The sequence below is a fragment of the Fringilla coelebs genome, assembly GCF_963513975.1.
Source record: "Fringilla coelebs genome assembly, chromosome: 34".
In the NCBI taxonomy this organism is placed as follows: Eukaryota; Metazoa; Chordata; class Aves; order Passeriformes; family Fringillidae; genus Fringilla; species Fringilla coelebs.
Window position 1 is genome coordinate 1 of NC_140060.1, and position 27,630 is coordinate 27,630.

The 27,630-nt window shown below is 60.6% G+C and overlaps 1 protein-coding gene across 1 annotated transcript in view; it reads right to left on the minus strand.

Annotated features, from left to right (window-relative positions):
- Positions 1 to 657: 657 nt before the first annotated feature.
- LOC311164648 (chromodomain-helicase-DNA-binding protein 8-like) overlaps positions 658 to 27,630 on the minus strand; it is a gene marked incomplete at its 3' end in the record, with an annotated part of 60,046 nt that continues 33,073 nt past the window's right edge. The window contains exons 19-32 of the mRNA XM_084224178.1: positions 24,065 to 24,243; positions 23,148 to 23,182; positions 21,964 to 22,159; positions 20,426 to 20,593; positions 18,625 to 18,804; positions 17,336 to 17,446; positions 13,205 to 13,497; positions 11,599 to 11,801; positions 9,500 to 9,629; positions 7,529 to 7,618; positions 4,719 to 4,822; positions 2,905 to 3,019; positions 851 to 911; positions 658 to 712 (exon numbers count right to left, since the gene is read on the minus strand). Coding sequence (XP_084080304.1) covers positions 658 to 712; positions 851 to 911; positions 2,905 to 3,019; positions 4,719 to 4,822; positions 7,529 to 7,618; positions 9,500 to 9,629; positions 11,599 to 11,801; positions 13,205 to 13,497; positions 17,336 to 17,446; positions 18,625 to 18,804; positions 20,426 to 20,593; positions 21,964 to 22,159; positions 23,148 to 23,182; positions 24,065 to 24,243 — 1,920 coding nt within the window. The remainder of the gene's footprint in view (positions 713 to 850; positions 912 to 2,904; positions 3,020 to 4,718; positions 4,823 to 7,528; positions 7,619 to 9,499; positions 9,630 to 11,598; positions 11,802 to 13,204; positions 13,498 to 17,335; positions 17,447 to 18,624; positions 18,805 to 20,425; positions 20,594 to 21,963; positions 22,160 to 23,147; positions 23,183 to 24,064; positions 24,244 to 27,630) is intronic.

Here is a 27,630-nt window from a genome sequence, read left to right on the forward strand (position 1 = left end):
CGCCGGGCCTGGGGAGAGACAGGGTTTGGGGTGAATTTGGGGTGAATTTGGGGGATTTGGGGTCAGTTTGGGGGGGTTTGGGCCGGCCACGCGCCCGACGCCGCCGGGCCTGCGGGGAGATCGGGATTGAGGGAGTTTGGGGTGAATTTGGGGGGATTGAGAGGGGATTGGGAGATTTGGGGTGATTTAGGGGGATTTGGGGTCAGTGAGGGGGAATTTGGGGGGGGATTGGGGTCAGTTTGGGGGGCTTGGGGTCAGTTTAAGGACTTGGGAAGATTTGGGGTGAATTTGGGGAGTTTAGGGGGGGTTTGGAGACATTTTGGGAGACTTGGAGAGTTTTGGGGTCAGTTTGAGGGATTTGGGGTCAGTGTGGTGGGGTTTAGGATGAATTTGGGGGGATTTTGTGTGATTTTGGGTGGTTTGGGGTCAGTGTGGGGGAGTTTGGGGTGAATTTGAGGGGTTTGGGGACATCTTGGGGGATCTGGGGAGATTTTTGGGGATTTGGGGTCACTTGGGGGAGTTTGGGGTCACTTTGGGGATCCCAGTCAAATGTGGGAAATTCAGGGGGGAAACTGCAGTGAGAAATGGGAATTTTGGGGCATTTTGGGGCATTTGGGGCATTTTGGGATATTTTGGGGCGTTTTGAGCCCCCCTCACCTTCATCCCCGTCCACCACCGAGATCTCCTCGTCCAGCCCGGCCAGGGGGTCACTCTGGGGGGGTCACGGGGTCACCAAAGCCCCCAGACCCCCCTCACTGCAGGGGGGGAAGGGGATTTTGGGGAGAAAACCCCAAATTTGGGGAATTTGGGGAAATTTGGGATGATTTTGGGGCCATTTCCCCGTTTTTACCTCCTCGCCGCCCTGCAGGGGTTTGTACTCGGGGTCCTCGGGGTCCTTGTCGAAATCGGCCCTGGGGGGACCCCAAAACTCCCTGAATTCACCCCAAAACTCCCCGAGTCCACCCCGCAGCCCCCGGAGCGCAGAGCGGACCCAAATCCGCGGGATCTGAGCCCAAAATGGGTCTGGGGGCGCCTCAGCCCGGAGCTGCACTCAGCCCGGCCCGGGGCCGGTCGGTATTAGCATGGCTGGGTCATCAGCGGCGCCTTTTGGGGCCAAAAACCGGGATTTGGGGCAAAAACAGGATTGGGGGGGATAAACGCGGGTTTTGGGGGGAAAACACCCGGATTTGGGGGGAAACAACCGGGATTTGGGGAAAAAACAGGATTGGGGGGGTAAACACGGATTTTGGGGGGAAAACACCCGGATTTGGGGGGAAAACAGGATTGGGGGGGATAAACACGGGTTTTGGGGGGAAAACACCCGGATTTGGGGGAAACAACCGGGATTTTGGGGGGAAAACACCTGGATTTGGGGCAAAAACAGGATTGGGGGGGTAAACACGGGTTTAGGGGGGAAACACCCGGATTTGGGGGAAACAACCGGGATTTGGGGAAAAAACACGGGGTTTGGGGGAAACATCTGGATTAGGGGGAAAACACCCAGATTTGGGGAAAAAAAACCCGGATTTTGGGGGGAAAACACCCAGATTTGGGGGAAAAACAGGATTGGGGGGGATAAACACGGGTTTTGGGGGGAAAACACCCGTATTTGGGGGGAAACAACCGGGATTTTGGGGGGAAAACACCGAGATTTGGGGAAAAAACAGGATTGAGGGGGTAAACACGGATTTTGGGGGGAAAACACCCGGATTTGGGAGAGAAACATCCGGATTTGGGGGAAAAACACCTGGATTTGGGGGGGAAACACCCGGATTTGGGGTGATAAACCCGGATTTGGGGGGGATAAACCCAGATTTTGGGGGGAAACACCCAGATTTTGGGGGGAAAACACCCGGATTAGGGGAAAAACACCCAGATTTGGGGAAAAAACACCCGGATTTGGGGGAAACACTCGGATTTGGGGAGAAAACACCCTGATTTGGGGGGAAAAACCTGGATTTGGGGAAAAAACACGGGTTTGGGGGGGAAACACCCGGATTTGGAGGGGAAAACCCAGAATTGGGGAAGAACCTGGATTTGGGGGAAAACACCTGGATTTGGGGAAAAAACACCTGGATTTGGAGGGAAATACCCAGATTTGGGGGGAAAAACCCGGATTTTGGGGGGAAAACACCCGGATTTGGGAGAGAAACATCCAGATTTGGGGAAAAAACACCCGGATTTGGGGTGAAAAACCTGGATTTGGGGAAAAAACACAGATTTGGGGGGGAAACACCTGGATTTTGGGGGGAAAAACCCATAATTGGGGAAAGAACCTGGATTTCGGGGAAAAACACCTGGATTTGGAGGGAAATACCCGGATTTGGGGGGAAAAACCCCAGATTTAGGGGGAAAAACCTGGATTTGGGGAAAAACATGTGGATTTGGGGGAAAAAAGCCAGATTTGGGGGAAAAAAACCCAGATTTGGGGAAAAAATCCAGATTTGGGAGGAAAGACCCAGATTTGGGGAGGGAAACCCAGATTTGGGGGGAAAAACCCAGGTTTGGGGGGAAAACACCTGGATTTGGGGGAACAAAGCCAGATTTGGGGGAAAAAAAACCCAGATTTGGGGAAAAAATCCGGATTTGGGAGGAAAGACACGGATCTGGGGGGGAAAACACCCGGATTTGGAGTTCCAAAAATCCGCAAAAATCCCCCAAACCCCCCAGAACCTCCCAAAACCACCCAAAACGTCCCAAAACCACCCAAATCACCCCAAAACCTCCCCAGATACCCCCAAACCTGCCCCAAACCCGCAATGCTGCAACCCAGCCCAAACCCAGCCCCAAAACCCCCCAGAACCACCGGAAACCCCCCAAAAACCGCCCCAGAATCATCAAAACCGCCCCAGACCCCCCAAAATTGCCCAAAACCGCCGGAAATCGCCCCAAACCGGCTCTCACCCCTCGGGCCCCTCCAGGCGCTGCTCGGCCGCCACGGCCGTGGCATCGGGACCCCCGGCCCGGGCCAGGAAACACAGGGCGGGGTCGGCGCGCATGGTGTGGTACCGCTCGTACCCTAAAAACCCCAAATTCACCCCAAAATGGGATCCGTTAACAAAAACAGGAACAAACAGAAAAAACCCCAGAGAAACAGCCCCAAACACACCCAAATCACCCCAAAATCACCCCAGAACCACCCCAGAGCCCAGAGCAGGGTCAGTGCGCATGGTGTGGTACCGCTCGTACCCTGAAACACCGGAATTCACCCCAAAACGGGGCCGGTTAACAAAAACAGCAAATAACGGCAAAAAATCCCATTAAACCAGCCCAAATTACACTGAAACCATCCCAAATCACCCCAGAGCCCAGGGCGGGGTCAGCGCGCATGGTGTGGTACCGCTCGTACCCTAAAACACCGGAATTCACCCCAAAACAACAGCGGTTAACAAAAATAACAAATAACGGCAAAAAACCCCATAAAACCAGCCCAAATTACACTGAAACCATCCCAGAACCACCCCAGAACCACCCCAGAGCCCAGGGCGGGGTCGGCGCGCATGGTGTGGTACCGCTCGTACCCTAAAAACCCAAAATTCACCCCAAAACGGGATCCGTTAACAAAAACAACAAATAACGGCAAAACCCCCATAAAAACAGCCCAAAATCGGCGTTTTTGGCCCCAAAATTACCGTGCTTGAAGACCCCCAGCAGCAGGGACCCCAAAATGACCCAAAATGCCCCAAAATCTGCGTTTTTGGCCCCAAAATTACCGTGCTTGAAGACCCCCAGCAGCAGGGACCCCAAAATGACCCCAAATGCCCCAAAATCGGCGTTTTTAGCCCCAAAATTACCGTGCTTGAAGACCCCCAGCAGCAGGGACCCCAAAATGACCCAAAATGCCCCAAAATCGCCGTTTTTGGCCCCAAAATTACCGTGCTTGAAGACCCCCAGCAGCAGGGACCCCAAAATGACCCAAAATGCCCCAAAATCTGCGTTTTTGGCCCCAAAATTACCGTGCTTGAAGACCCCCAGCAGCAGGGACCCCAAAATGACCCAAAATGCCCCAAAATCGGCGTTTTTAGCCCCAAAATTACCGTGCTTGAAGACCCCCAGCAGCAGGGACCCAAACCCCAAACCCCAAACGACCCAAAATCGGCGTTTTTGGCCCCAAAATTACCGTGCTTGAAGACCCCCAGCAGCAGGGACCCCAAACCCCAAATTCTGAAATGCCCCAAAATCGCCGTTTTTGGCCCCAAAATTACCGTGCTTGAAGACCCCCAGCAGCAGGGACCCAAACCCCAAATTCCCAAATTCTGAAATGACCCAAAATTGGCGTTTTTAGCCCCAAAATTACCGTGCTTGAAGACCCCCAGCAGCAGGGCCCCAAACCCCAAATTCCCAAACCCCAAAATGCCCCAAAATCGCCGTTTTTAGCCCCAAAATTACCGTGCTTGAAGACCCCCAGCAGCAGGGACCCCAAAATGACCCAAAATGCCCCAAAATCGCCGTTTTTAGCCCCAAAATTACCGTGCTTGAAGACCCCCAGCAGCAGGGACCCAAACCCCAAACCCCAAATGCCCCAAAATCGGCGTTTTTTAGCCCCAAAATTACCGTGCTTGAAGACCCCCAGCAGCAGGGACCCCAAATTGACCCAAAATCGCCGTTTTTAGCCCCAAAATTACCGTGCTTGAAGACCCCCAGCAGCAGGGCCCTGAACCCCAAATTCCCCAAATTCTGAATTGACCCAAAATCGGCGTTTTTGGCCCCAAAATTACCGTGTTTGAAGACCCCCAGCAGCAGGGACTTGTCGGCCTCGGGGTCCCACCAGGCCGAGGGCGCCTCCGGCTGCTCCAGCAGAGGGAACCAGATGTGAACGTCACTGGGGGGAAAATGGGGTGAGAAACGGGAAATTTGGGTCAAAACCACCAAAATCCAGTAAGAAACACCAAATCGGGGTGAGAAACGGCGGATTTGGGTCAGAAATGCCAAAATGGGGTAAATAACACCAAAATGGGGTGAGAAACGGCAAAATCGGGTCAGGAACTCAAAAATGGGGTAAATAACACCAAAATGGGGTGAGAAACGGCGGATTTGGGTCAGGGACAGCAAAATGGGGTGAGAAATACCAAAATGGGGTGAGAAACGGCAAAATCGGGTCAGGGACATCATAATGGGGTGAGAAACGGCGGATTTGGGTCAGAAATGCCAAAAATGGGGTGAGAAACGGCAAAATTGGGTCAGGGACATCAAAATAGGGTAAATAACACCAAAATGGGGTGAGAAACGGCGGATTTGGGTCAGGAACATCATAATGGGGTAAATAACACCAAATCGGGGTGAGAAACGGCAAAATCGGGTCAGGGACATCATAATGGGGTGAGAAACGGCAAATTTGGGTCAGGGACAGCAAAATGGGGTGAGAAACGGCAGATTTGGGTCAGAAATGCCAAAATGGGGTAAATAACACCAAAATGGGGTGAGAAACGGCAAAATCGGGTCAGGGACAGCAAAAATGGGGTAAATAACATCAAATTGGGGTGAGAAACGGCAAAATCGGGTCAGAAATGCCAAAAATGGGATGAGAAACGGCAAAAATGGGGTGAGAAATACCAAAATGGGGTGAGAAACGGCAAAATCGGGTCAAAACCACCAAAATCCAGTAAGAAACACCAAATCGGGGTGAGAAACAGCAGATTTGGGTCAGAAATGCCAAAATCGGGTAAATAACACCAAAATGGGGTGAGAAACGGCAAAATCGGGTCAGGGACATCATAATGGGGTGAGAAACGGCGGATTTGGGTCAGGGACATCAACATCGGGGTCAGGAACAGCAAAAATGGGGTGAGAAACGGCGGATTTGGGTCAGGGACAGCAAAATGGGGTAAATAACACCAAAATGGGGTGAGAAACGGCAAAATCGGGTCAGGAACTCAAAAATGGGGTAAATAACACCAAAATGGGGTGAGAAACGGCGGAATTTGGGTCAGGGACAGCAAAATGGGGTGAGAAACGGCAAAATTGGGGTGAGAAATGGCAAAATTGGGTCAGGAACACCAAAACGGGGTGAGAAACGGCAGATTTGGGTCAGGAACACCAAAAATGGGGTAAATAACACCAAAATGGGGTGAGAAACGGCAAAAATGGGGTGAGAAATACCAAAATGGGGTGAGAAACGGCAAATTTGGGTCAGGGACAGCAAAAATGGGGTGAGAAATGGCAAAATCGGGTCAGGGACATCATAATGGGGTGAGAAACGGCAAAATTGGGTCAGGAACAGCAAAATGGGGTAAATAACACCAAAATGGGGTGAGAAACGGCGGATTTGGGTCAAAACCACCAAAATCCAGTAAGAAACACCAAAATGGGGTGAGAAACGGCGGATTTGGGTCAGAAATGCCAAAATGGGGTAAATAACACCAAAATGGGGTGAGAAACGGCAAAATGGGGTCAGGAACATGAAAAACCCCAAATTTTGGCCTGAACCCCCCCGGTGACCCAAAACCCCCAGAACTGACCCCAAATCTCTCCTCACCTGTGCCCCAACCCCCCCAGCCTCCCCAGTGCCCCAAAACCCCCGGATTTCCCCCCAAATCTGGGCTCACCTGGCGCTGGCCCCGCCCAACCCCACCAATGACCCAAAATCCCCGGAATTTACCCCAAACCTCACCTGGCGCTGGCCCCGGCCAGCCCTACCAACGACCCAAAATCCCCAGAATTCACCCCAAACCCCCCCAATGACCCAAAACCCCCAGAATTCACCCCAAACCCCCCCAATGACCCAAAACCCCCAGAATTCACCCCAAACCCCCCCAATGACCCAAAACCCCCGGAATTCACCCCAAACCCCCCCAATGACCCAAAACCGGCGGATTTCACCCCAAATCAGGGCTCCTCACCTGGTGCTGGCCCCCGCCAGCCCCCCCAAACCCCCTCAATGACCCAAAATCCCCGGATTTCACCCCAAACCTCTCCTCACCTGGCGCTGGCCCCGCCCAGCCCTGAATGACCCAAAACCCCCGGATTTCACCCCAAATCTGGGCTCACCTGGCGCTGGCCCCCGCCAGCCCTCCCCAATGACCCAAACCCCACCAATGACCCAAAATCCCCAGATTTCACCCCAAATCTTTGCTCCTCACCTGGCGCTGGCCCCCGCCAGCCCCACCAATGACCCAAAATCCCCGGATTTCACCCCAAACTCCCCCAATGACCCAAAATCCCCGGATTTCACCCCAAATCTGGGCTCCTCACCTGGCGCTGGCCCCCGCCAGCCCTCCCCAATGACCCAAACCCCCCCAGTGACCCAAAATCCCCGGAATTCACCCCAAACCGGGCTCACCTGGCGCTGGCCCCCCGCCAGCCCCACCAATGACCCAAAATCCCTGTAATTCACCCCAAATCAGGGCTCCTCACCTGGCGCTGGCCCCCGCCAGCCCCACCAATGACCCAAAACCCCCGGATTTCCCCCCAAACTCCCCAATGACCCAAAATCCCCGGAATTCACCCCAAACCGGGCTCACCTGGTACTGGCCCCCGCCAGCCCTGAATGACCCAAAATCCCCGGATTTCACCCCAAATCTGGGCTCACCTGGCGCTGGCCCCCGCCAGCACGCGCTCGGCCTGGTCCCCGATCACCTCGTGCCGCAGGAAGTGCAGGGTACGGACACGGAGCAGCAGCCTGGGACGGACAGACGGACAGACAGACAGACAGGGGGACGGGGGACGGACAGGGAACAGAGAGAGGGACAGACAGGGGGACAGAGAGACAGACAGAGAAACAGAGAGAGGGACAGGGGGACGGACAGGGGGACAGACAGGGGGACAGAGAGAGGGAGAGGGGGACGGACAAGGGGATGGACAGGGGACGGACAGGGGGACAGACAGGGGGATAGAGAGACGGACAGACAGGGGACAGACAGGGGGACAGACAGGGGGACAGAGAGAGGGAGAGGGGGACGGACAAGGGGATGGACAGGGGACGGACAGGGGGACAGACAGGGGGATAGAGAGACGGACAGACAGGGGACAGACAGGGGGACAGACAGGGGGATAGAGAGAGGGACAGACAGGGGACAGACAGGGGACGGACAAGAGGACAGGGGGATGGACAGACGGGACGGACAAGGGGACGGACAAGGGGACAGACAAGGGGACAGGGGGACGGACAGGGGGACAGACAGGGGGACAAGGGGAGGGACAGACAGGGGGACAGAGGATGGAGAGAGGGACGGACAGGGGGACAGACAGGGGGATGGACAGGGGGATGGACAGGGGGATGGACAGACGGGACGGACAGGGGGACAGAGAGAGAGAGAGAGAGGGACAGACAAGGGGACAGAGGGACGGACAGACACGGGGACAGAGGAACAAGGCGACAGAGGATGGAGAGAGGGACAGACAGGGGACGGACAGGGGGATGGACAGGGGGACAGACAGGGGGACAGGGGGACGGACAGACAGGGGGACAGAGAGACAAGGGGACGGACAGAGAACAGGGGGACAGAGAGACAGAGAGAGGGACGGACAGAAGGACAGACAGGGGAACGGACAGGGGGACAGACAGGGGGACAGAGAGACAGGGGAACAGACAAGGGAATGGACAGGGGGACAGAAGGACAGACAGGGGGACCAACAGAGGGACACAGGGACAGCGGGACGGACAGACAGGGGGATGGAGAGAGGCACAGGGGGCAGAGGGACAGACAGAGGGACGGACAGACAGGGAGACAGAGGGACGGACAGGGGGACAGACAGAAGGACCGACAGAGGGACACAGGGACAGACGGACGGACAAATGGACAGAGAGATGGTCAAGAGGACAGAGGGACAGAGGGACAGAGGGACACATGGGCAGAGGGATGGACAGAGTGGCAGACGGGCGCACGGGTGGATGGGCACAAGGACGGACGGACAGAAGGACAGACAGACAGAGGGACACAGGGACGGGCAGGCGGACAGGAGGACAGACAGCAAAGTCAGCGCGGGACTGCAAAAAAATGCAAACAAAAAAACCCAAACCTGCCCCGAACCCCCTGAAATGCCCCAAAATGCCCCAAAATCGCCGTTTTTTGACCCACTTGGCGCTCTGGTGCCGCAGGTGTTTCCGGTAGCCCCTGAAATGCCCCAAAATGCCCCAAAATCGCCGGTTTTTTCCCTCACTTTGCGCTCTGGTGCCGCAGGTGTTTCCGGTACCCCCAAAATGCCCCAAAATCGCCGGTTTTTGACCCACTTGGCGCTCTGGTGCCGCAGGTGTTTCCGGCACCCCCAAATGCCCCAAACTGACCCCAAAATGCCCCAAAATCGCCCTTTTTTGACCCACTTGGCGCTCTGGTGCCGCAGGTGTTTCCGGTAGCCCCTGAAATGCCCCAAAATGCCCCAAAATCGCCGTTTTTTCCCTCACTTTGCGCTCTGGTGCCGCAGGTGTTTCCGGTAGCCCCAAACTGACCCAAAATGCCCCAAAATCGCCGTTTTTTGACCCACTTTGCGCTCTGGTGCCGCAGGTGTTTCCGGTAGCCCCAAACCCCCCAAAATGCCCCAAAATCGCCGTTTTTTGACCCACTTTGCGCTCTGGTGCCGCAGGTGTTTCCGGTAGCCCTCGTCCGGCAGCAGCCACTCCGCCCCCGCCCCTTCCGGAACCTTCGGCGCCTTCCGGCCCTTCCGGCCGCGCGGCAGCGACGGCGACAGCGAGCCTGCGGACACAGAGTGGACACGGCAGCGGTCAGTGCAGCGGTCAGTGCAGTGGTCAGCAGAGTGGACACCAGGGGGACACGGGAACGGTCAGCGGGGTGGACACAGGAGCGGTCAGCGCGATGGACACGGCAGTGGTCAGTAGAGTGGTCAGAGGGGTGGACACTGGGTGGACACAGGAATGGTCAGTGCAGCGGTCAGCGGGGTGGACACTGGGTGGACACGGCAACGGTCAGCGGGGTGGACAGGGGAACGGTCAGTGGGATGGACACAGAGTGGACACGGCAGCGGTCAGCAGGGTGGACACGGGAGCGGTCAGTGGGATGGACACAGAGTGGACACGGCAACGGTCAGCGGGGTGGACACGGGAGCGGTCAGTGGGATGGACACAGAGTGGACACGGCAACGGTCAGCGAAGTGGACACAGGAACGGTCAGTGAGATGGACACAGAGTGGACACGGCAACGGTCAGCGGGGTGGACACTGGGTGGACACGGCAACGGTCAGAGGGGTGGACACAGAGTGGACACGGGAACGGTCAGCGGGGTGGACACCGGGTGGACACGGCAGCGGTCAGCGGGGTGGACACAGAGCGGTCAGTGCAGTGGTCAGAGGGGTGGACACTGGGTGGACACGGCAACGGTCAGCGGGGTGGACACGGGAGCGGTCAGTGCAATGGACACGGCAGACGTCAGTGGAGTGGACACAGAGTGGACACGGGAACGGTCAGTGCAGTGGTCAGTGAGGTGGACACGGGAACGGTCAGTGCAGTGGTCAGTGAGGTGGACACGGGAACGGTCAGTGCAGCGGTCAGCAGAGTGGACGCGGGAACGGTCAGTGCAACGGACAGTGCGATGGACACAGGAATGGTCAGCAAAGTGGTCAGTGCAGTGGTCAGTGAGATGGACATGGCAGCGGTCAGCCGAGTGGTCAGTGCAGCGGTCAATGGGGTGGTCAGTGCAGTGGTCAGTGGTGTGGTCAGTGGGATGGACACGGCAGCGGTCGGTGGAGCGGTCAGCAGGGCACTCAGCAGAGTGGTCAGTGGGGTGGTCAGTGGGATGGACACGGCAGTGGTCAGTGCAGCGGTCAGCACAACAGACACAGGAGTGGACAATGGGGCGGTCAGCAGGGCCAGGAAGCCAACTGGCCCCAAAATGACCCAAACCAACAAAAATCCACCCAAACTGACCCAAACCGACCCAAACTGACCCAAACTGACCGGTCACTCACCGTGGTGTCCGAGGGCCGGCCGTGCCCGGCCGTTGTGGCCGTGCCCAGGGCTCAGCAGGGCGCAGGCGAAGGCGCGCGTGCCGTGCAGTGACCAGAGTGACCAGAGTGACCCAGAGTGACCCAGAGTGACCCAGAGTGACCCAAACTGACCCAAACTGACCCGAACTGACCGGTCACTCACCGTGGTGTCCGAGGGCCGGCCGTGCATGGCCGTTGTGGCCGTGCCCAGGGCTCAGCAGGGCGCAGGCGAAGGCGCGCGTGCCGTGCAGTGACCAGAGTGACCAGAGTGACCCAAACCCCCCCAAACTGACCCAAACTGACCCAGAGTGACCCAAACTGACCCAAACTGACCCAGAGTGACCCAAACTGACCCAAACTGACCGGTCACTCACCGTGGTGTCCGAGGGCCGGCCGTGCCCGGCCGTTAGAGTGCCCAGGGGTCAGCAGGGCGCAGACGAAGGCGCGCGTGCCGTGCAGTGACCAGAGTGACCAGAGTGACCCAAACCCCCCCAAACTGACCCAAACTGACCCAAACCGACCCAAACTGACCCATCCCCACTGGTCACTCACCGTGGTGTCCGAGGGCCGGCCGTGCCCGGCCGTTGTGGCCGTGCCCAGGGCTCAGCAGGGCGCAGGCGAAGGCGCGCGTGCCGTGCAGTGACCAGAGTGACCAGAGTGACCCAAACTGACCCAAACCGACCCAAACTGACCCAAACTGACCGGAAGTGACCGGTCACTCACCGTGGTGTCCGAGGGCCGGCCGTGCCCGGCCGTTAGAGTGCCCAGGGCTCAGCAGGGCGCAGGCGAAGGCGCGCGTGCCGTCGTCGCCCCGGAAGTGCCGCAGGCAGAACAGGACGATGGCGCGGCCCAGGCTCTCCACGTCCCGCTCCGACAGACGGCGCTTGAAGCGGCCCTGGGCGGCCAGCTCCCGCCACCGACCCCACCTGTGGGCAGTGAATGGTCAGTGAGGTCACTCAGGGGTCACTCAGGGGTCAGGGGGGTCAGTCAGGGGTCAGTCAGGGGTCAGGGGGGTCATTAAAGGGTCACTGGGGTCAGTGGGGCGGCGCTTGAAGCGGCCCTGGGCGGCCAGCTCCCGCCAACGACCCCACCTGTGGGCAGTGAATGGTCAGTGAGGTCACTCAAGGGTCAGGGGGGTCACTAAAGGGTCACTCAGGGGTCAGGGGGGTCATTAAAGGGTTACTGGGGTCAGTGGGATGGCGCTTGAACCGGCCCTGGGCAGCCAGCTCCCGCCACCGACCCCACCTGTGGGCAGCCAGGGGTCAGTGAGGTCACTCTGGGGTCACTCAGGGGTCAGTGAGGTCACTCAGGGGTCAGGGGGGTCACTAAAGGGTCACTCAGGGGTCAGTGGGGTCATTAAAGGGTCAGTGGGGTCAGTGGGGCGGCGCTTGAAGCGGCCCCGGGCGGCCAGCTCCCGCCACCGACCCCACCTGTGGGCAGTGAATGGTCAGTGAGGTCACTCAGGGGTCAGGGGGGTCACTAAAGGGTCACTCAGGGGTCAGGGGGGTCACTAAAGGGTCAGTGGGGTCAGTGGGATGGCGCCTGAACCGGCCCTGGGCGGCCAGCTCCCGCCACCGACCCCACCTGTGGGCAGTGAATGGTCAGTGAGGTCACTCAGGGGTCAGGGGGGTCACTAAAGGGTCACTCAGGGGTCAGGGGGGTCACTAAAGGGTCAGTGGGGTCAGTGGGGCGGCGCTTGAACCGGCCCTGGGCGGCCAGCTCCCGCCACCGACCCCACCTGTAACGGCCAATGGTCACTCAGGAATCAGGGGGGTCACTAAAAGGTCACTCAGGGGTCAGTGGGGTCAGTCAGGTGCGCACCCATAGACCATCAGGTGTTTCTAGATGTCCCCCCAGTGTCCCAGGTGTGTCCCCAGTTCCCCCCGGGTGCCCCCAGGTGCGCACCCATAGACCATCAAGTGTCTCAGAGTGTGCCCAGGTGTCCCCAGTTTACCAGGTGTGTCCCCAGTTCCCCCCAGTTCCCCCCAGGTGCCCCAGGTGCACACCCGTAGACCATCAGGTGTTTCCAGGTGTGCCCAGGTGTGTCCCCAGTTCCCCCCAGGTGTCCCCCCAGTTCCCCCCAGGTGTGCACCCGTAGACCATCAGGTGTTCCCGGGTGTGCCCAGCTGTCCCCAGTTCCCCCCAGGTGTGCCCAGGTACCCCAGGTGCGCACCCGTAGACCATCAGGTGTTCCCAGGTATCCCCAGCTGTCCCCAGTTCCCCCCAGGTGCCCCCAGTTCCCCCCAAGTGTGCACCCGTAGACCATCAGATGTTTCCAGGTGTCCCCAGGTGTCCCCAGTTCCCCCCAGGTGTCCCCCCAGGTGCGCACCCGTAGACCATCAGGTGTTTCTCCACCCTGACGCAGTCGCTCCTGGCGAAGGGCGTGGCGGGCGCGGCGGGGGCGGCGCTCTGGCCGTGCTGCTGGGCGTGGCCGTGCTGCTGGGCGTGGCCGTGGGCGTGGCCGTGGGCGTGGCCGCCGCGCCGTGTCCGGCCCGGCCGGTCCGGCCGCTCCAGGTCGTCCTCGCTGTCCAGGTCCGAGAACTCCACCAGGTCATCGTCCCGCAGCGTGCTGAAGTGGCGGGTCTGCTTCCGCACCCGCGGCGTGTCGATCACCAAGGTGTTCTGGGGGGACACAGGTGCACAGTGACCGCCAGGTGAGCGCCAGGTGACCACCTGACTGAGCACAGGTACCCCCACCTAACCCCACCCAGGTGCTGCAGTGCTGGGTCTGCTTCCGCACCCGCGGCGTGTCGATCACCAAGGTGTTCTGGGGACAGAGTGACCGCCAGGTGACCGCCAGGTGACCGTCAGGTAACCACCTGAGTGAGCACAGGTACCCCCACCTAACCCCGCCCAGGTGCTGCAGTGCTGGGTCTGCTTCCGCACCCGCGGCGTGTCGATCACCAAGGTGTTCTGGGGGGACACAGGTGGACAGTGACCACCAGGTGACCACCTGACCCAGCCCAGGTGACCACCTGAGTGAGCACAGGTAGCCCCACCTAACCCCACCCAGGTGCTGAAGTGGCGGGTCTGCTTCCGCACCCGCGGCGTGTCGATCACCAAGGTGTTCTGGGGGGACACAGGTGCACAATCACCGCCAGGTGACCGCCAGGTGACCACCTGAGTGAGCACAGGTACCCCCACCTAACCCCACCCAGGTGCTGCAGTGCTGGGTCTGCTTCCGCACCCGCGGCGTGTCGATCACCAAGGTGTTCTGGGGGGACAGTGACCGCCAGGTGACCGCCAGGTGACCGTCAGGTAACCACCTGAGTGAGCACAGGTACCCCCATCCAACCCCGCCCAGGTGCTGAAGTGGCGAGTCTGCTTCCGCACCCGCGGCGTGTCGATCACCAAGGTGTTCTGGGGGGACAGTGACCGCCAGGTGAGCGCCAGGTAATCGCCAGGTGATCATCTGACCCGCCACAGGTGACCCTACCCAACCCCACCCAGGTGCTGAAGTGGCGGGTCTGCTTCCGCACCCGCGGCGTGTCGATCACCAAGATGTTCTGGGGGGACACAGGTGCACAATGACCGCCAGGTGACCGCCAGGTGACCACCTGAGTGAGCACAGGTACCCCCACCTAACCCCACCCAGGTGCTGAAGCGGCGGGTCTGCTTCCGCACCCGCGGCGTGTCGATCACCAAGGTGTTCTGGGGGGACACAGGTGGAGAGTCACCGCCAGGTGAGCGCCAGGTGACCGCCAGGTGACCACCTAACCCGCCCCAGGTGACCCTGCCCAACCCCGCCCAGGTGCTGAAGTGGCGGGTCTGCTTCCGCACCCGAGGCGTGTCGATCACCAAGGTGTTCTGGGGGGACACAGGTGGACAGTGACCGCCAGGTGACCGCCAGGTGACCACCTGAGTGAGCCCAGGTACCCCCACCTAACCCCACCCAGGTGCTGAAGTGGCGGGTCTGCTTCCGCACCCGCGGCGTGTCGATCACCAAGGTGTTCTGGGGACAGAGTGACCGCCAGGTGAGCGCCAGGTGAGCGCCAGGTGACCGCCTGAGTGAGCCCAGGTACCCCCACCTAACCCCGCCCAGGTGCTGAAGTGGCGGGTCTGCTTCCGCACCCGCGGCGTGTCGATCACCAAGGTGTTCTGGGGACAGAGTGACCGCCAGGTGAGCGCCAGGTGAGCGCCAGGTGACCGCCTGAGTGAGCACAGGTACCCCCACCTAACCCCGCCCAGGTGCTGAAGTGGCGGGTCTGCTTCCGCACCCGCGGCGTGTCGATCACCAAGGTGTTCTGGGGACAAAGTGACCGCCAGGTGACCGCCAGGTGATCACCAGGTGACCACCAGGTGACCGCCAGGTGATCATCTGACCTAGCCCATCCAACCCCGCCCAGGTGCTGCAGCGCCGGGTCTGCTTCCGCACCCGCGGCGTGTCGATCACCAAGGTGTTCTGGGGGGACAATGACCGCCAGGTGACCGCCAGGTGACCGCCTGAGTGAGCCCAGGTGACCCTACCCAACCCCACCCAGGTGCTGCAGGGCCGGGTCTGCTTCCGCACCCGCGGCGTGTCGATCACCAAGGTGTTCTGGGTGGAGACAGGTGCACAATGACCGCCAGATGACCACCAGGTGACCGCCAGGTGACCGCCTGAGTGAGCACAGGTACCCCCATCCAACCCCACCCAGGTGCTGAAGTGCCGGGTCTGCTTCCCCTCCCGCGGCGTGTCGATCACCAAGGTGTTCTGGGGGGACACAGGTGCACAATCACCGCCAGGTGACCGCCAGGTGACCGCCAGGTGACCACCAGGTGACCGCTAGGTGACCACCTGAGTGAGCACAGGTACCCCCATCCAACCCCGCCCAGGTGCTGAAGTGGCGAGTCTGCTTCCGCACCCGCGGCGTGTCGATCACCAAGGTGTTCTGGGGGGACACAGGTGGAGAGTGACCACCAGGTAACCACCAGGTGATCATCTGACCCAGCCCAGGTGACCCTACCCAACCCCACCCAGGTGCTGAAGTGGCGGGTCTGCTTCCGCACCCGCGGCGTGTCGATCACCAAGGTGTTCTGGGGGGACACAGGTGCACAATGACCGCCAGGTGACCGCCAGGTGACCACCAGGTGACCGCTAGATGACCGCCTGACTGAGCCCAGGTACCCCCACCTAACCCCACCCAGGTGCTGCAGTGCTGGGTCTGCTTCCGCACCCGCGGCGTGTCGATCACCAAGGTGTTCTGGGGGGACAGAGACCGCCAGGTGACCGCCAGGTGACCACCTGACTGAGCCCAGGTGACCCTACCCAACCCCACCCAGGTGCTGAAGTGCCGGGTCTGCTTCCGCACCCGCGGCGTGTCGATCACCAAGGTGTTCTGGGGGGACAATGACCGCCAGGTGAGCGCCAGATGACCGCCAGGTGACCACCTGACTGAGCACAGGTACCCCCACCTAACCCCACCCAGGTGCTGAAGTGGCGGGTCTGCTTCTGCACCCGCGGCGTGTCGATCACCAAGGTGTTCTGGGGGGACACAGGTGCACAGTGACCGCCAGGTGACCACCTGAGTGAGCACAGGTACCCCCATCCAACCCCACCCAGGTGCTGAAATGGCGGGTCTGCTTCCGCACCCGCGGCGTGTCGATCACCAAGGTGTTCTGGGGGGACGCAGGTGCACAATGACCGCCAGGTGACCGCCAGGTGACCGCCAGGTGACCGCCAGGTGACCACCTGAGTGAGCACAGGTACCCCCACCTAACCCCACCCAGGTGCTGCAGTGCTGGGTCTGCTTCCGCACCCGCGGCGTGTCGATCACCAAGGTGTTCTGGGGACAGAGTGACCGCCAGGTGACTGCCAGGTGACCACCAGGTGACCATCTGACCCGGCCCAGGTGATCCTACCCAACCCCACCCAGGTGCAGCAGTGCCGGGTCTGCTTCCGCACCCGCGGCGTGTCGATCACCAAGGTGCTCTCAGTGGTCAGTGGTCAGTGACCACCAGGTGACCACGCCCACCTGCCTATCTGACCCAGCCCAGGTGACCACACCCACACAGGTGACCCCACCCAGGTGTTGCAGTGGCGACTCTGCTCCCGCACCTGCGGCGTGTCGGTCACCAGGACGCTCTGAGCGGTCAGTGGTCAGTGGCCAGTGGTCATTCCAAGTGACCACGCCCACCTGACCTGCCCAGGTGACCCCCCACACCCACCTGGCCCCACCCAGGTGACCCCGCCCAGGTGCTGCAGTGGCGCCTCCATCACCAGCGCGTTGAGTGAACGGCGCTCAGCGGTCACTCCAGGTGACCCCGCCCACCTGGCCCCGCCCTGGTGGCCCTGCCCAGGTGACCCCGCCCAGGTGACCGGACCCACCTGACCCCGCCCAGGTGACCCCGCCCAGGTGAGGCAGTGGCACGTCCATCCCCAGCACGTAGAGTGGACGTTTCTCAGCAGTCACTCCAGGTGACCTCCAGGTGACCCCGCCCACCCGGCCCCGCCCAGGTGGCCCCGCCCAGGTGCGCCCACCTTGCTGTTGAGCAGGTCCAGGTCCAGGTCGGCCTTCTTGGCCCATTTCTGCCAGAAGTTGGGGTCGTCCAGCGCGATGTCCGTGCGGTTCTCCGAGGCCACGAAGCTGGCCTGGGGGGAGGGGGCAGTCACACACCTGGGCGCACCTGGGCACACCTGGGGCTGCTCCAGGGCCACCAGAGATCACCTGGGCACACCTGGGGCAGCTCCAGAGCCACCAAAGGGCACCTGGGCACACCTGGGGCTGCTCCAGGGCCAGCAAACATCACCTGAGCACACCTGGGGCTACCCCAGGGCCACCAAAGGGCACCTGGGCACACCTGGGGCTGCTCCAGGGCCACCAGAGATCACCTGGGCACACCTGGGGCAGCTCCAGAGCCACCAAAGGGCACCTGGGCACACCTGGGGCAGCTCCAGAGCCACCAAAGGGCACCTGGGCACACCTGGGGCAGCTCCAGAGCCACCAAAGGGCACCTGGGCACACCTGGGGCTGCTCCAGGGCCAGCAAACATCACCTGGGCACACCTGGAGCCTCGCCCAGCCCCACCCAGCCCCACCTGGTTCCACCCATCTCACCTTGGCGAAGGTGGAGCCCTTGCCCTCGCTCTCGGTGATGGTGGTGCTGCAGCTCTCTAGAACCACACACCTGAGCACACCTGGCACCCTGTACAGCCCCACCCAGCCCCCCCTGAGCACACCTGGTCTCACCTTGGCGAAGGTGGAGCCCTTGCCCTCGCTCTCGATGGTGATGGTGGTGCTCCTCCGCAGCAGGATCACACACCCAGCCCCACCCAGCCCTACCTGAGCACACCTGTGGCCCCGCCCAGCCCCACCTGGTCTCACCTTGGCGAAGGTGGAGCCCTTGCCCTCGCTCTCGATGGTGATGGTGGTGCTCCTCTGCAGCAGGATCACACACCCAGCCCCTCGCCCAGCCCTACCTGAGCACACCTGTACACACCTGGTCACACCTGGCCCCGCCCATCTCACCTTGGCGAAGGTGGAGCCCTTGCCCTCGCTCTCGATGGTGATGGTGGTGCTCCTCCGCAGCAGGATCACACACCTGAGCCCACCTGGCACCCTGCCCAGCCCCACCTGTGCACACCTGGTCCCACCTGAGCACACCTGTGACCCCGCCCATCTCACCTTGGCGAAGGTGGAGCCCTTGCCCTCGCTCTCGATGGTGATGGTGGTGCTCCTCCGCAGCAGGATCACACACCTGGCACCCTGTACAGCCCCACCTGGCACCCTGTACAGCCCCACCTGAGCACACCTGGCCCCGCCCATCTCACCTTGGCGAAGGTGGAGCCCTTGCCCTCGCTCTCGATGGTGATGGTGGTGCTCCTCCGCAGCAGGATCTGCTCGATGTCCTCCTCGCAGAACTTGGCGCCCTCGTCGTCCTCGTCCATGATGGCGGCGTAGGCGCCCTTGCGCAGCAGGTCCTCGATCTCCTTCTTGGAGAACTGCTGGATCTGCAGACAGGTGGGACAGGTGAGACAGGTGGGACAGGTGAGACAGGTGAGGGGTAACCTGAGGCAAGTGTGGGACACCCAAGGTCCTCGATCTCCTTCTTGGAGAACTGCTGGATCTGCAGGTACGACAGGTGGGACAGGTGAGGGGCTTGGGACACCTTGGGACAGGTGAGGGACACCCCAGGTCCTCCACCTCCTTCTTGGAGAACTGCTGGATCTGCAGGTACAACAGGTGAGACAGGTGAGGGGGTTGTGACACCTGAGCAGGTGGGGGACACCTGGAGAACCCCAAATTTGGAGAACCCCAACTTTGAAGAACCTCAACTTCAAGAACCTCAACTCTGGACAAGCCAAATTTTGGAGAACCTCAGTTTGAAGAACCCCAGCTTGGGAGAACCCCAACTTTGAAGAGCCCCCACCTGGATCACCCCAACTTTGGAGAACCTGTAGAACCCCAGTCTGGAGAACCCCAACCTGGAAAACCTCGACCTGGAAAACCTGGAGAACCCAAACTTGAAGGACCCCAACTCTGGAGAACCTCAACTTTGGGGACCCTCAACTTGATGAACTTTAACTGTGGAGAGCCCCAACCTGGAGAACCCCAACCTGGAAAACCTCAACCTGGAAAACCTGGAGAACCCCAACTTTGGAGAACCACAACTTTGGAAAACCTCAACTCTGGAGAACCTCAACTCTGGAGAACCCCAACTTTGGAGAACCACAACTTTGGAAAACCTCAACTCTGGAGAACCTCAACTCTGGAGAACCCCAACTTTGGAGAAGCCCAACTTTGGAAAACCTCAACTTGAAGAACCCCAACCTGGAGAACCCCAACCTGGAGAACCTCAACTTGAAGAACCCCAACTTTGGAGAACCCCAACTTTGGAAAACCTCAACTCTGGAGAACCTCAACTTTGGAGAACCCCAACTTTGGAGAAGCCCAACCTCACAAAGCTCAACTTTGGAGAGCTCCAACCTGAAGAGCCCCAACTTTAGAGAACCTGGAGAGCCCCAACCTGGATCACCCCAACTTTGGAGAACCCCAACTCCGGAGAACCCCAACTCTGGAGAGCCCCAAGCTAGAGATCCCCAAGTTTGGAGAACCTCAACCTAGACAAAAAGAACCTCAACTCCGGAGAACCCCAACTCTACATCACCCCAACCTGGATCACTCCCACCTGGATCCCCCCACCCTTGGAGGACCTGGATCCGCCCGACTCTGGAGCACCTCACCTTTGGAGAACCTGGAGAGCCCCCACCTGGATCCCCCCACCTGGACCCCTCCCCAGGTACAGGTGCTGACCCCGGGGATGCTGCCCTCGCGGCCGCTCATGGACTGCAGCACGGCCTTGTGCTCACCTGGATCCCCTCACCTTTGGAGCCCACCTGGATCCCCTCACCTGGATCCCACCTGGATCCCACCTGGATCCCACCTGGATCCCACCTGGACACTGACCCCGGGGATGCTGCCCTCGCGGCCGCTCATGGACTGCAGCACAGCCTTGTCCTCACCTCGGGATCATCCCACCTGGATCCCCCCACCTGGATCCCCTCACCTGGACCCCCCCAGGTGGATTCCCCCACCTGTCCAGCCCCACCTGGATCCCACCTGGACACTGACCCCGGGGATGCTGCCCTCGCGGCCGCTCATCGACTGCAGCACGGCCTTGTCCAGCCCCAGTTTCAGGCTGGCCTTGTCGAACATCTCGCGCTCGTACGAGTTCCGCGTGATCAGCCGGTACACCTTGACGGCCTTGCTCTGCCCGATGCGGTGACACCGCGCCTGTGCCTGGGGAGGGGACATTGGGGACATTGGGGACACGAGGGGACACCCTGGAACCCCAAATCCCTGACAGGGACACCTTGACGGCCTTGCTCTGCCCGATGCGGTGACACCGCGCCTGTGCCTGGGGAGGGGACATTGGGGACATTGGGGACACGAGGGGACACCCTGGAGCCCCAGATCCCTGACAGGGACACCTTGACGGCCTTGCTCTGCCCGACGCGGGGACAGCGAGCCTGTGCCTGAGAGAGGGGACAGGGGGACATTGAGGGGACAGTGGGGGGCACCCAGCCTGATGGGGGACACCCTGGAACCCCAGATCCCTGACAGGGACACCTTGATGGCCTTGCTCTGCCCGATGTGGTGACACCGCGCCTGTGCCTGCAGGGGACATTGAGGGGACATCAGGGGGACACTGGGGACACGAGGGGACACCCTGGAACCCCACACCCCTGACAGGGACACCTTGACGGCCTTGCTCTGCCCGATGCGGGGACACCGAGCCTGTGCCTGAGAAAGGACATCAGGGGGACATTGGGGACATTGGGGGGACATTGAGGGGACATTGGGGACACGAGGGGACACCCTGGAACCCCAAATCCCTGACAGGGACACCTTGACGGCCTCGCTCTGCCCGATGCGGGGACAGCGAGCCTGGGCCTGCAGAGGGGACACAGGGACATCAGGGGGACATTGGGGACATCAGAGGGACACTGGGGACACGAGAGGACACCCTGGAATCCCAAACCCCTGACAGGGACACCTTGACGGCCTTGCTCTGCCCGATGCGGTGACAGCGAGCCTGGGCCTGCAGAGGGGACATTGGGGACATCAGGGGGACACTGGGGACATCAGGGGGACATTGGGGACACGAGGGGACATCCTGGAACCCCAAATCCCTGACAGGGACACCTTGACGGCCTTGCTCTGCCCGATGTGGTGACAGCGAGCTTGTGCCTGAGAGAGGGGACATTGGGGACATCAGGGGGACAGGAGGGGACATCAGAGGGACACTGGGGACACGAGGGGACACCCTGGAACCCCAAATCCCTGACAGGGACACCTTGACGGCCTTGCTCTGCCCGATGCGGTGACAGCGAGCCTGTGCCTGCAGGGGACATTGGGGACATCATGGGAGGGACATTGGGGACATCAGGGGGGACATTGGGGGACACCCTGGAACCCCAAATCCCTGACAGGGACACCTTGACGGCCTTGCTCTGCCCGATGCGGTGACACCAAGCTTGTGCCTGCAGGGGACATTGAGGGGACATTGGGGACATCAGGGGGACATTGGGGGGGACCCCAGACCCTTTTCAGACCCCACCCCCGCCCCCAGCCCCCGCCCCAGCTGGCGGCCCCGCCCCCTGGCGCACCTGGAGGTCGTTCTGGGGGTTCCAGTCCGAGTCGAAGATGATGCAGGTGTCGGCGGCCGTCAGGTTGATGCCCAGCCCGCCGGCCCGCGTGCACAGCAGGAACACGAACCGGTCCGAGTCGGGCCGGCTGAAACGGTCGATGGCGGCCTGGCGCAGGTTCCCCCGCACCCGCCCGTCGATGCGCTCGTAGGGGTACCTGGGGGAACCAAAATCCCGGGGTTTAACCCCAAAATCCCGGGGTTTAACCCCAAAATCCCACTGTCTGCTCCCCAAACCCTGCCGCAGGTTCCCCCGCACCCGCCCGTCGATGCGCTCGTAGGGGTACCTGTGAACCCAAAATTGAGGGTTTAACCCCAAAATCCCACTGTCTGCTCCCCAAACCCTGACGCAGGTTCCCGCGGACCCGCCCGTCGATGCGCTCGTACGGGTACCTGGGGAGACCCAAAATCCCACATTTTAACCCCAAAATCCCACTGTATTACCCTAAAAACCAACCCCAGGTTCCCCCGGACCCGCCCGTCGATGCGCTCGTACGGGTACCTGGGGACCCAAAACCCCAAGGTTCAGCCCCAAAATCCTGGGTTTTAACCCTAGAATCCCTCATAAGGGTACCTCAGGACCCAAAACCCCGGGGTTTTAGCCCCAAAATCCCAGGGTTTAACCCCAAAATCCCACTGTCTGCTCCCCAAACCCTGACGCAGGTTACCCCGGACCCGCCCGTCGATGCGCTCATAGGGGTACCTGGAGACCCAAAATCGAGGGATTTAACCCCAAAATCTCACTATCTGCTCCCTAAACACAACCCCAGGTTCCCGCGCACCCGCCCGTCGATGCCCTCGTACGGGTACCTGGGGAGACCCAAAACCCCAGGGTTTAACCCCAAAATCTCACTGTATTACGCCAAAAACCAACCCCAGGTTCCCCCGCACCCGCCCGTCGATGCGCTCGTACGGGTACCTGGGGACCCAAAATCCTCGGGTTTAACCCCAAAACCTCACTGTCTGCTCCCCAAACCCTGGCGCAGGTTACCCCGCACCCGCCTGTCAATGTGCTCGTACGGGTACCTGGGGACCCAAAATCCCAGGGTTTAACCCCAAAATCTCACTGTCTGCTCCCAAAATCTCAACTTCCCTTTTTTCCCCCGTTTTTTCCCAAAATCCCCGTTTTTCGCCCCAAAGCAGCACCGTTTCTGGATGAGGTAGTCCTCCAGGATGTCCAACTGAATCTTCAAGTCCCATTTTCTCCCCATTTTCCCCCCGAAACCCCCATTTTTTGGGGCTTTTTTCCCCAAAATCACATTTTTTCGCATTTTTTCCCCGTTTTTTCCCAAAATCCCAGTTTTTCACCCCAGAGCCCCACCGTTTCTGGATGAGGTAGTCCTCCAGGACGTCCAGGTCACTCTCCTAATCTCATATTGCCAATTCCCTTTCTCAAAACCCCCATTTTTAGAGTTTTTTCCCCAAAAATTGCATTTTTTCGCCTTTTCCCTCCATTTGTTCCCAAAACCCCCGTTTTTCACCCCAGACCCGCACCGTTTCTGGATGAGGTAGTCCTCCAGGATGTCCAGGTGAATCTTCAAGTCCCATTTTCTCCCCATTTTCCCCCCGAAACCCCCATTTTTTAGGGTTTTTTTCCCCAAAATCACATTTTTTCACATTTTCTCCCCGTTTTTTCCCAAAACCCCCGCTTTTCACCCCGAAGCCGCACCGTTTCTGGATGAGGTAGTCCTCCAGGATGTCCAAGTTTATCTTCAAGTCCTGTTTTCTCCCCAATTTCCCCACAAAACCCCCATTTTCAGGGTTTTTCTCCCCAAAAATCACATTTTCCCCCTGTTTTTTCCCCTTTTCCCCCCGTTTTTTCCCAAAACCCCCGTTTTTCGCCCCAGACCCGCACCGTTTCTGGATGAGATAGTCCTCCAGGATGTCCAGGTGATCCTCCTGATCTCGTATCGCCAATTCCCCTTCCCAAAACCCCCGATTTTTGCCGTTTTTCCCCAAAAATCGCATTTTTTCCCCTTTCCCCCCCGTTTTTTCCCAAAATCCCGGTTTTTCGCCCCAAACCCGCACCGTTTCTGGATGAGGTAGTCCTCCAGGATGTCCAGGCACCGCACCATCTGTGAGAACACCAGCACCTTGTGCCCGCCGGCGCGCAGCCGCGGCAGCAGCTTGTCCAGCAGCACCAGCTTGCCGGCCGAGCGCACCAGGGCCTGCAGGGCCAGCTCTGCGGCGGGCAGGGCGGGCAGCGAGGCCCTCAGCTCGGCCACGATCTGCTCCTCCGCACCTGGAGACAGGTGAGACACAGGTGAGACCCTGAGTGACCATCCCTGACCATCACTGACCACTGCTGACCACCCCTGACCATCCCTGCCCAGGGCCTGCAGGGCCAGGTCTGCGGCGGGCAGGGCGGGCAGCGAGGCCCTCAGCTCCGCCACGATCTGCTCCTCCGCACCTGGGCACAGGTGAGACACAGGTGAGACTGTGACTGACCATCCCTGATCACCACTGACCATCACTGACCACTGCTGACCAGCACTGACCAGCCCTGACCATCCCTGCCCAGGGCCTGCAGGGCCAGCTCGGGGGCGGGCAGGGCGGGCAGCGAGGCCCTCAGCTCCGCCACAATCTGCTCCTCCGCACCTGGGCACAGGTGAGACACAGGTGAGACCATCACTGACCGCTACTGACCCCTACTGACCACTGCTGACCAGCACTGACCAGCCCTGACCATCCCTAACCAGCGTGGGCAGGGAGGCCCTCAGCTCGGCCATGATCTGCTCCTCCGCACCTGGAGACAGGTGAGGGACAGGTGAGACACAGGTGAGACCAGCCCTGACCACCACTGACCGCTACTGACCATCACCGACCAGCACTGACCACTGCTGACCACCCCTGACCGCCCCTGACCATCCCTAACCAGGGCGGGCAGCGAGGCCCTCAGCTCCGCCACAATCTGCTCCTCCGCACCTGGGAACAGGTGAGGGACAGGTGAGACCAGCCCTGACCATGAGTGACCATCACTGACCATCACTGACCATCACTGACCACTGCTGACCATCCCTGACCAGCTCAGGGGCGGGCAGGGCGGGCAGCGAGGCCCTCAGCTCCGCCACGATCTGCTCCTCCGCACCTGGGGACAGGTGAGACACAGGTGAGACTGTGACTGACCATCACTGACCATGAGTGACCATCACTGACCATCCCTGCCCAGGGCCTGCAGGGCCAGGTCTGCGGCGGGCAGGGCGGGCAGCGAGGCCCTCAGCTCCGCCACGATCTGCTCCTCCGCACCTGGGCACAGGTGAGACACAGGTGAGACTGTGAGTGATCATGCCTGATCACCACTGACCATCACTGACCACTGCTGACCATCACTGACCATCCCTGACCATCCCTAACCAGCTCGGGGGCGGGCAGGGCGGGCAGCGAGGCCCTCAGCTCCGCCATGATCTGCTCCTCCGCACCTGGGCACAGGTGAGACACAGGTGAGACCATCACTGACCACCACTGACCGCTACTGACCATCACCGACCAGCACTGACCATCCCTGACCACCCCTGACCGTCCCTGCCCAGGGCCTGCAGGGCCAGCTCGGGGGCGGGCAGGGCGGGCAGCGAGGCCCTCAGCTCGGCCACGATCTGCTCCTCCGCACCTGGAGACAGGTGAGGGACAGGTGAGACACAGGTGAGACCAGCCCTGACCACTACTGACCACTACTGACCACTGCTGACCATCACTGACCACTGCTGACTGTCACTGACCGTCCCTGACCATCCCTAACCAGGGCGGGCAGCGAGGCCCTCAGCTCGGCCATGATCTGCTCCTCCGCACCTGGGCACAGGTGAGACACAGGTGAGACCATCACTGACCACCACTGACCGCTACTGACCACTGCTGACCATGAGTGACCATCCCTGACCATCCCTGCCCAGGGCCTGCAGGGCCAGCTCAGGGGCGGGCAGGGCGGGCAGCGAGGCCCTCAGCTCCGCCACGATCTGCTCCTCCACACCTGGAGACAGGTGAGACACAGGTGAGACTGTGACTGACCACCACTGACCGCTACTGACCATCACCGACCACTGCTGACCATCCGTAACCATCCCTGACCATCCCTAACCAGGGCGGGCAGCGAGGCCCTCAGCTCGGCCACGATCTGCTCCTCCGCACCTGGAGACAGGTGAAACACAGGTGAGACCAGCCCTGACCACCATTGACCGCTACTGACCACTACTGACCACTGCTGACCATCCGTAACCATCCCTGACCATCCCTAACCAGGGCGGGCAGCGAGGCCCTCAGCTCGGCCACGATCTGCTCCTCCGCACCTGCAGACAGGTGAGACACAGGTGAGACCATCACTGACCGCTACTGACCAATACTGACCATCACTGACCATCACTGACCATCCCTGCCCAGGGCCTGCAGGGCCAGCTCAGGGGCGGGCAGGGAGGCCCTCAGCTAGGCCACGATCTGCTCCTCTGCACCTGGAGACAGGTGAGACACAGGTGAGACTGTGAGTGACCACTGCTGACCACTGCTGACCATCACCGACCACCGCTGACCATCCCTGACCATCCCTAACCAGGGCGGGCAGCGAGGCCCTCAGCTCCGCCACGATCTGCTCCTCCGCACCTGGGCACAGGTGAGACACAGGTGACACTGTGACTGACCATCCCTGATCACCACTGACCATCACTGACCACTGCTGACCATGAGTGACCATCCCTGACCATCCCTGCCCAGGGCCTGCAGGGCCAGCTCGGGGGCGGGCAGGGCGGGCAGGGAGGCCCTCAGCTCCGCCATGATCTGCTCCTCCGCACCTGGAGACAGGTGAGACACAGGTGAGATCAGCCCTGACCACCATTGACTGCTACTGACCATCACTGACCATCCCTGACCACTGCTGACCATCCGTAACCATCCCTGACCATCCCTAACCAGGGCGGGCAGGGAGGCCCTCAGCTCGGCCACGATCTGCTCCTCCGCACCTGCGGACAAGTGAGGGACAGGTGAGACACAGGTGAGACTGTGAGTGATCATGCCTGATCACCACTGACCACCACTGACCACTGCTGACCATCACTGACCATCCCTGACCATCCCTAACCAGCTCGGGGGCGGGCAGGGCGGGCAGCGAGGCCCTCAGCTCCGCCACGATCTGCTCCTCCGCACCTGGGCACAGGTGAGACACAGGTGAGACTGTGACTGACCATCCCTGACCATCGCTGGCCATCACTGACCACCGCTGACCACCGCTGACCCCCAGGTGACCACCAGGTGACCATCAGTGACCATCAGTGACCATCACTGACCATCGCTGACCACCAGGTGACCACCAGGTGACCATCGCTGACCACCAGGTGACCGCTGGTGGTTCCCCCAGATGACCAGAGTGGCCTGAGAGAGCCGCGACGAGTGACCGCTGTGACTGCCAGGTGTACCCAGGTGTGCCCAGGTGTGCCCCAGGTGTGTCTGTGTGTGCCCAGGTGTGCTCCAGGTGTGCCCAGGGGTGTGACCAGTGGGTGACCCCTGAGACCACCAGGTGTGCCCAGGTGTGCCCCAGGTGCGTCTGTGACCACCAGGTGTGCCGCAGATGTGTCTGTGTAGGCCCAAGTGTGCTCCAAGGTGTGCCCAGGTGTGCCCAGGTGTGTCTGTGTGTGCCCAGGTGTGCTCC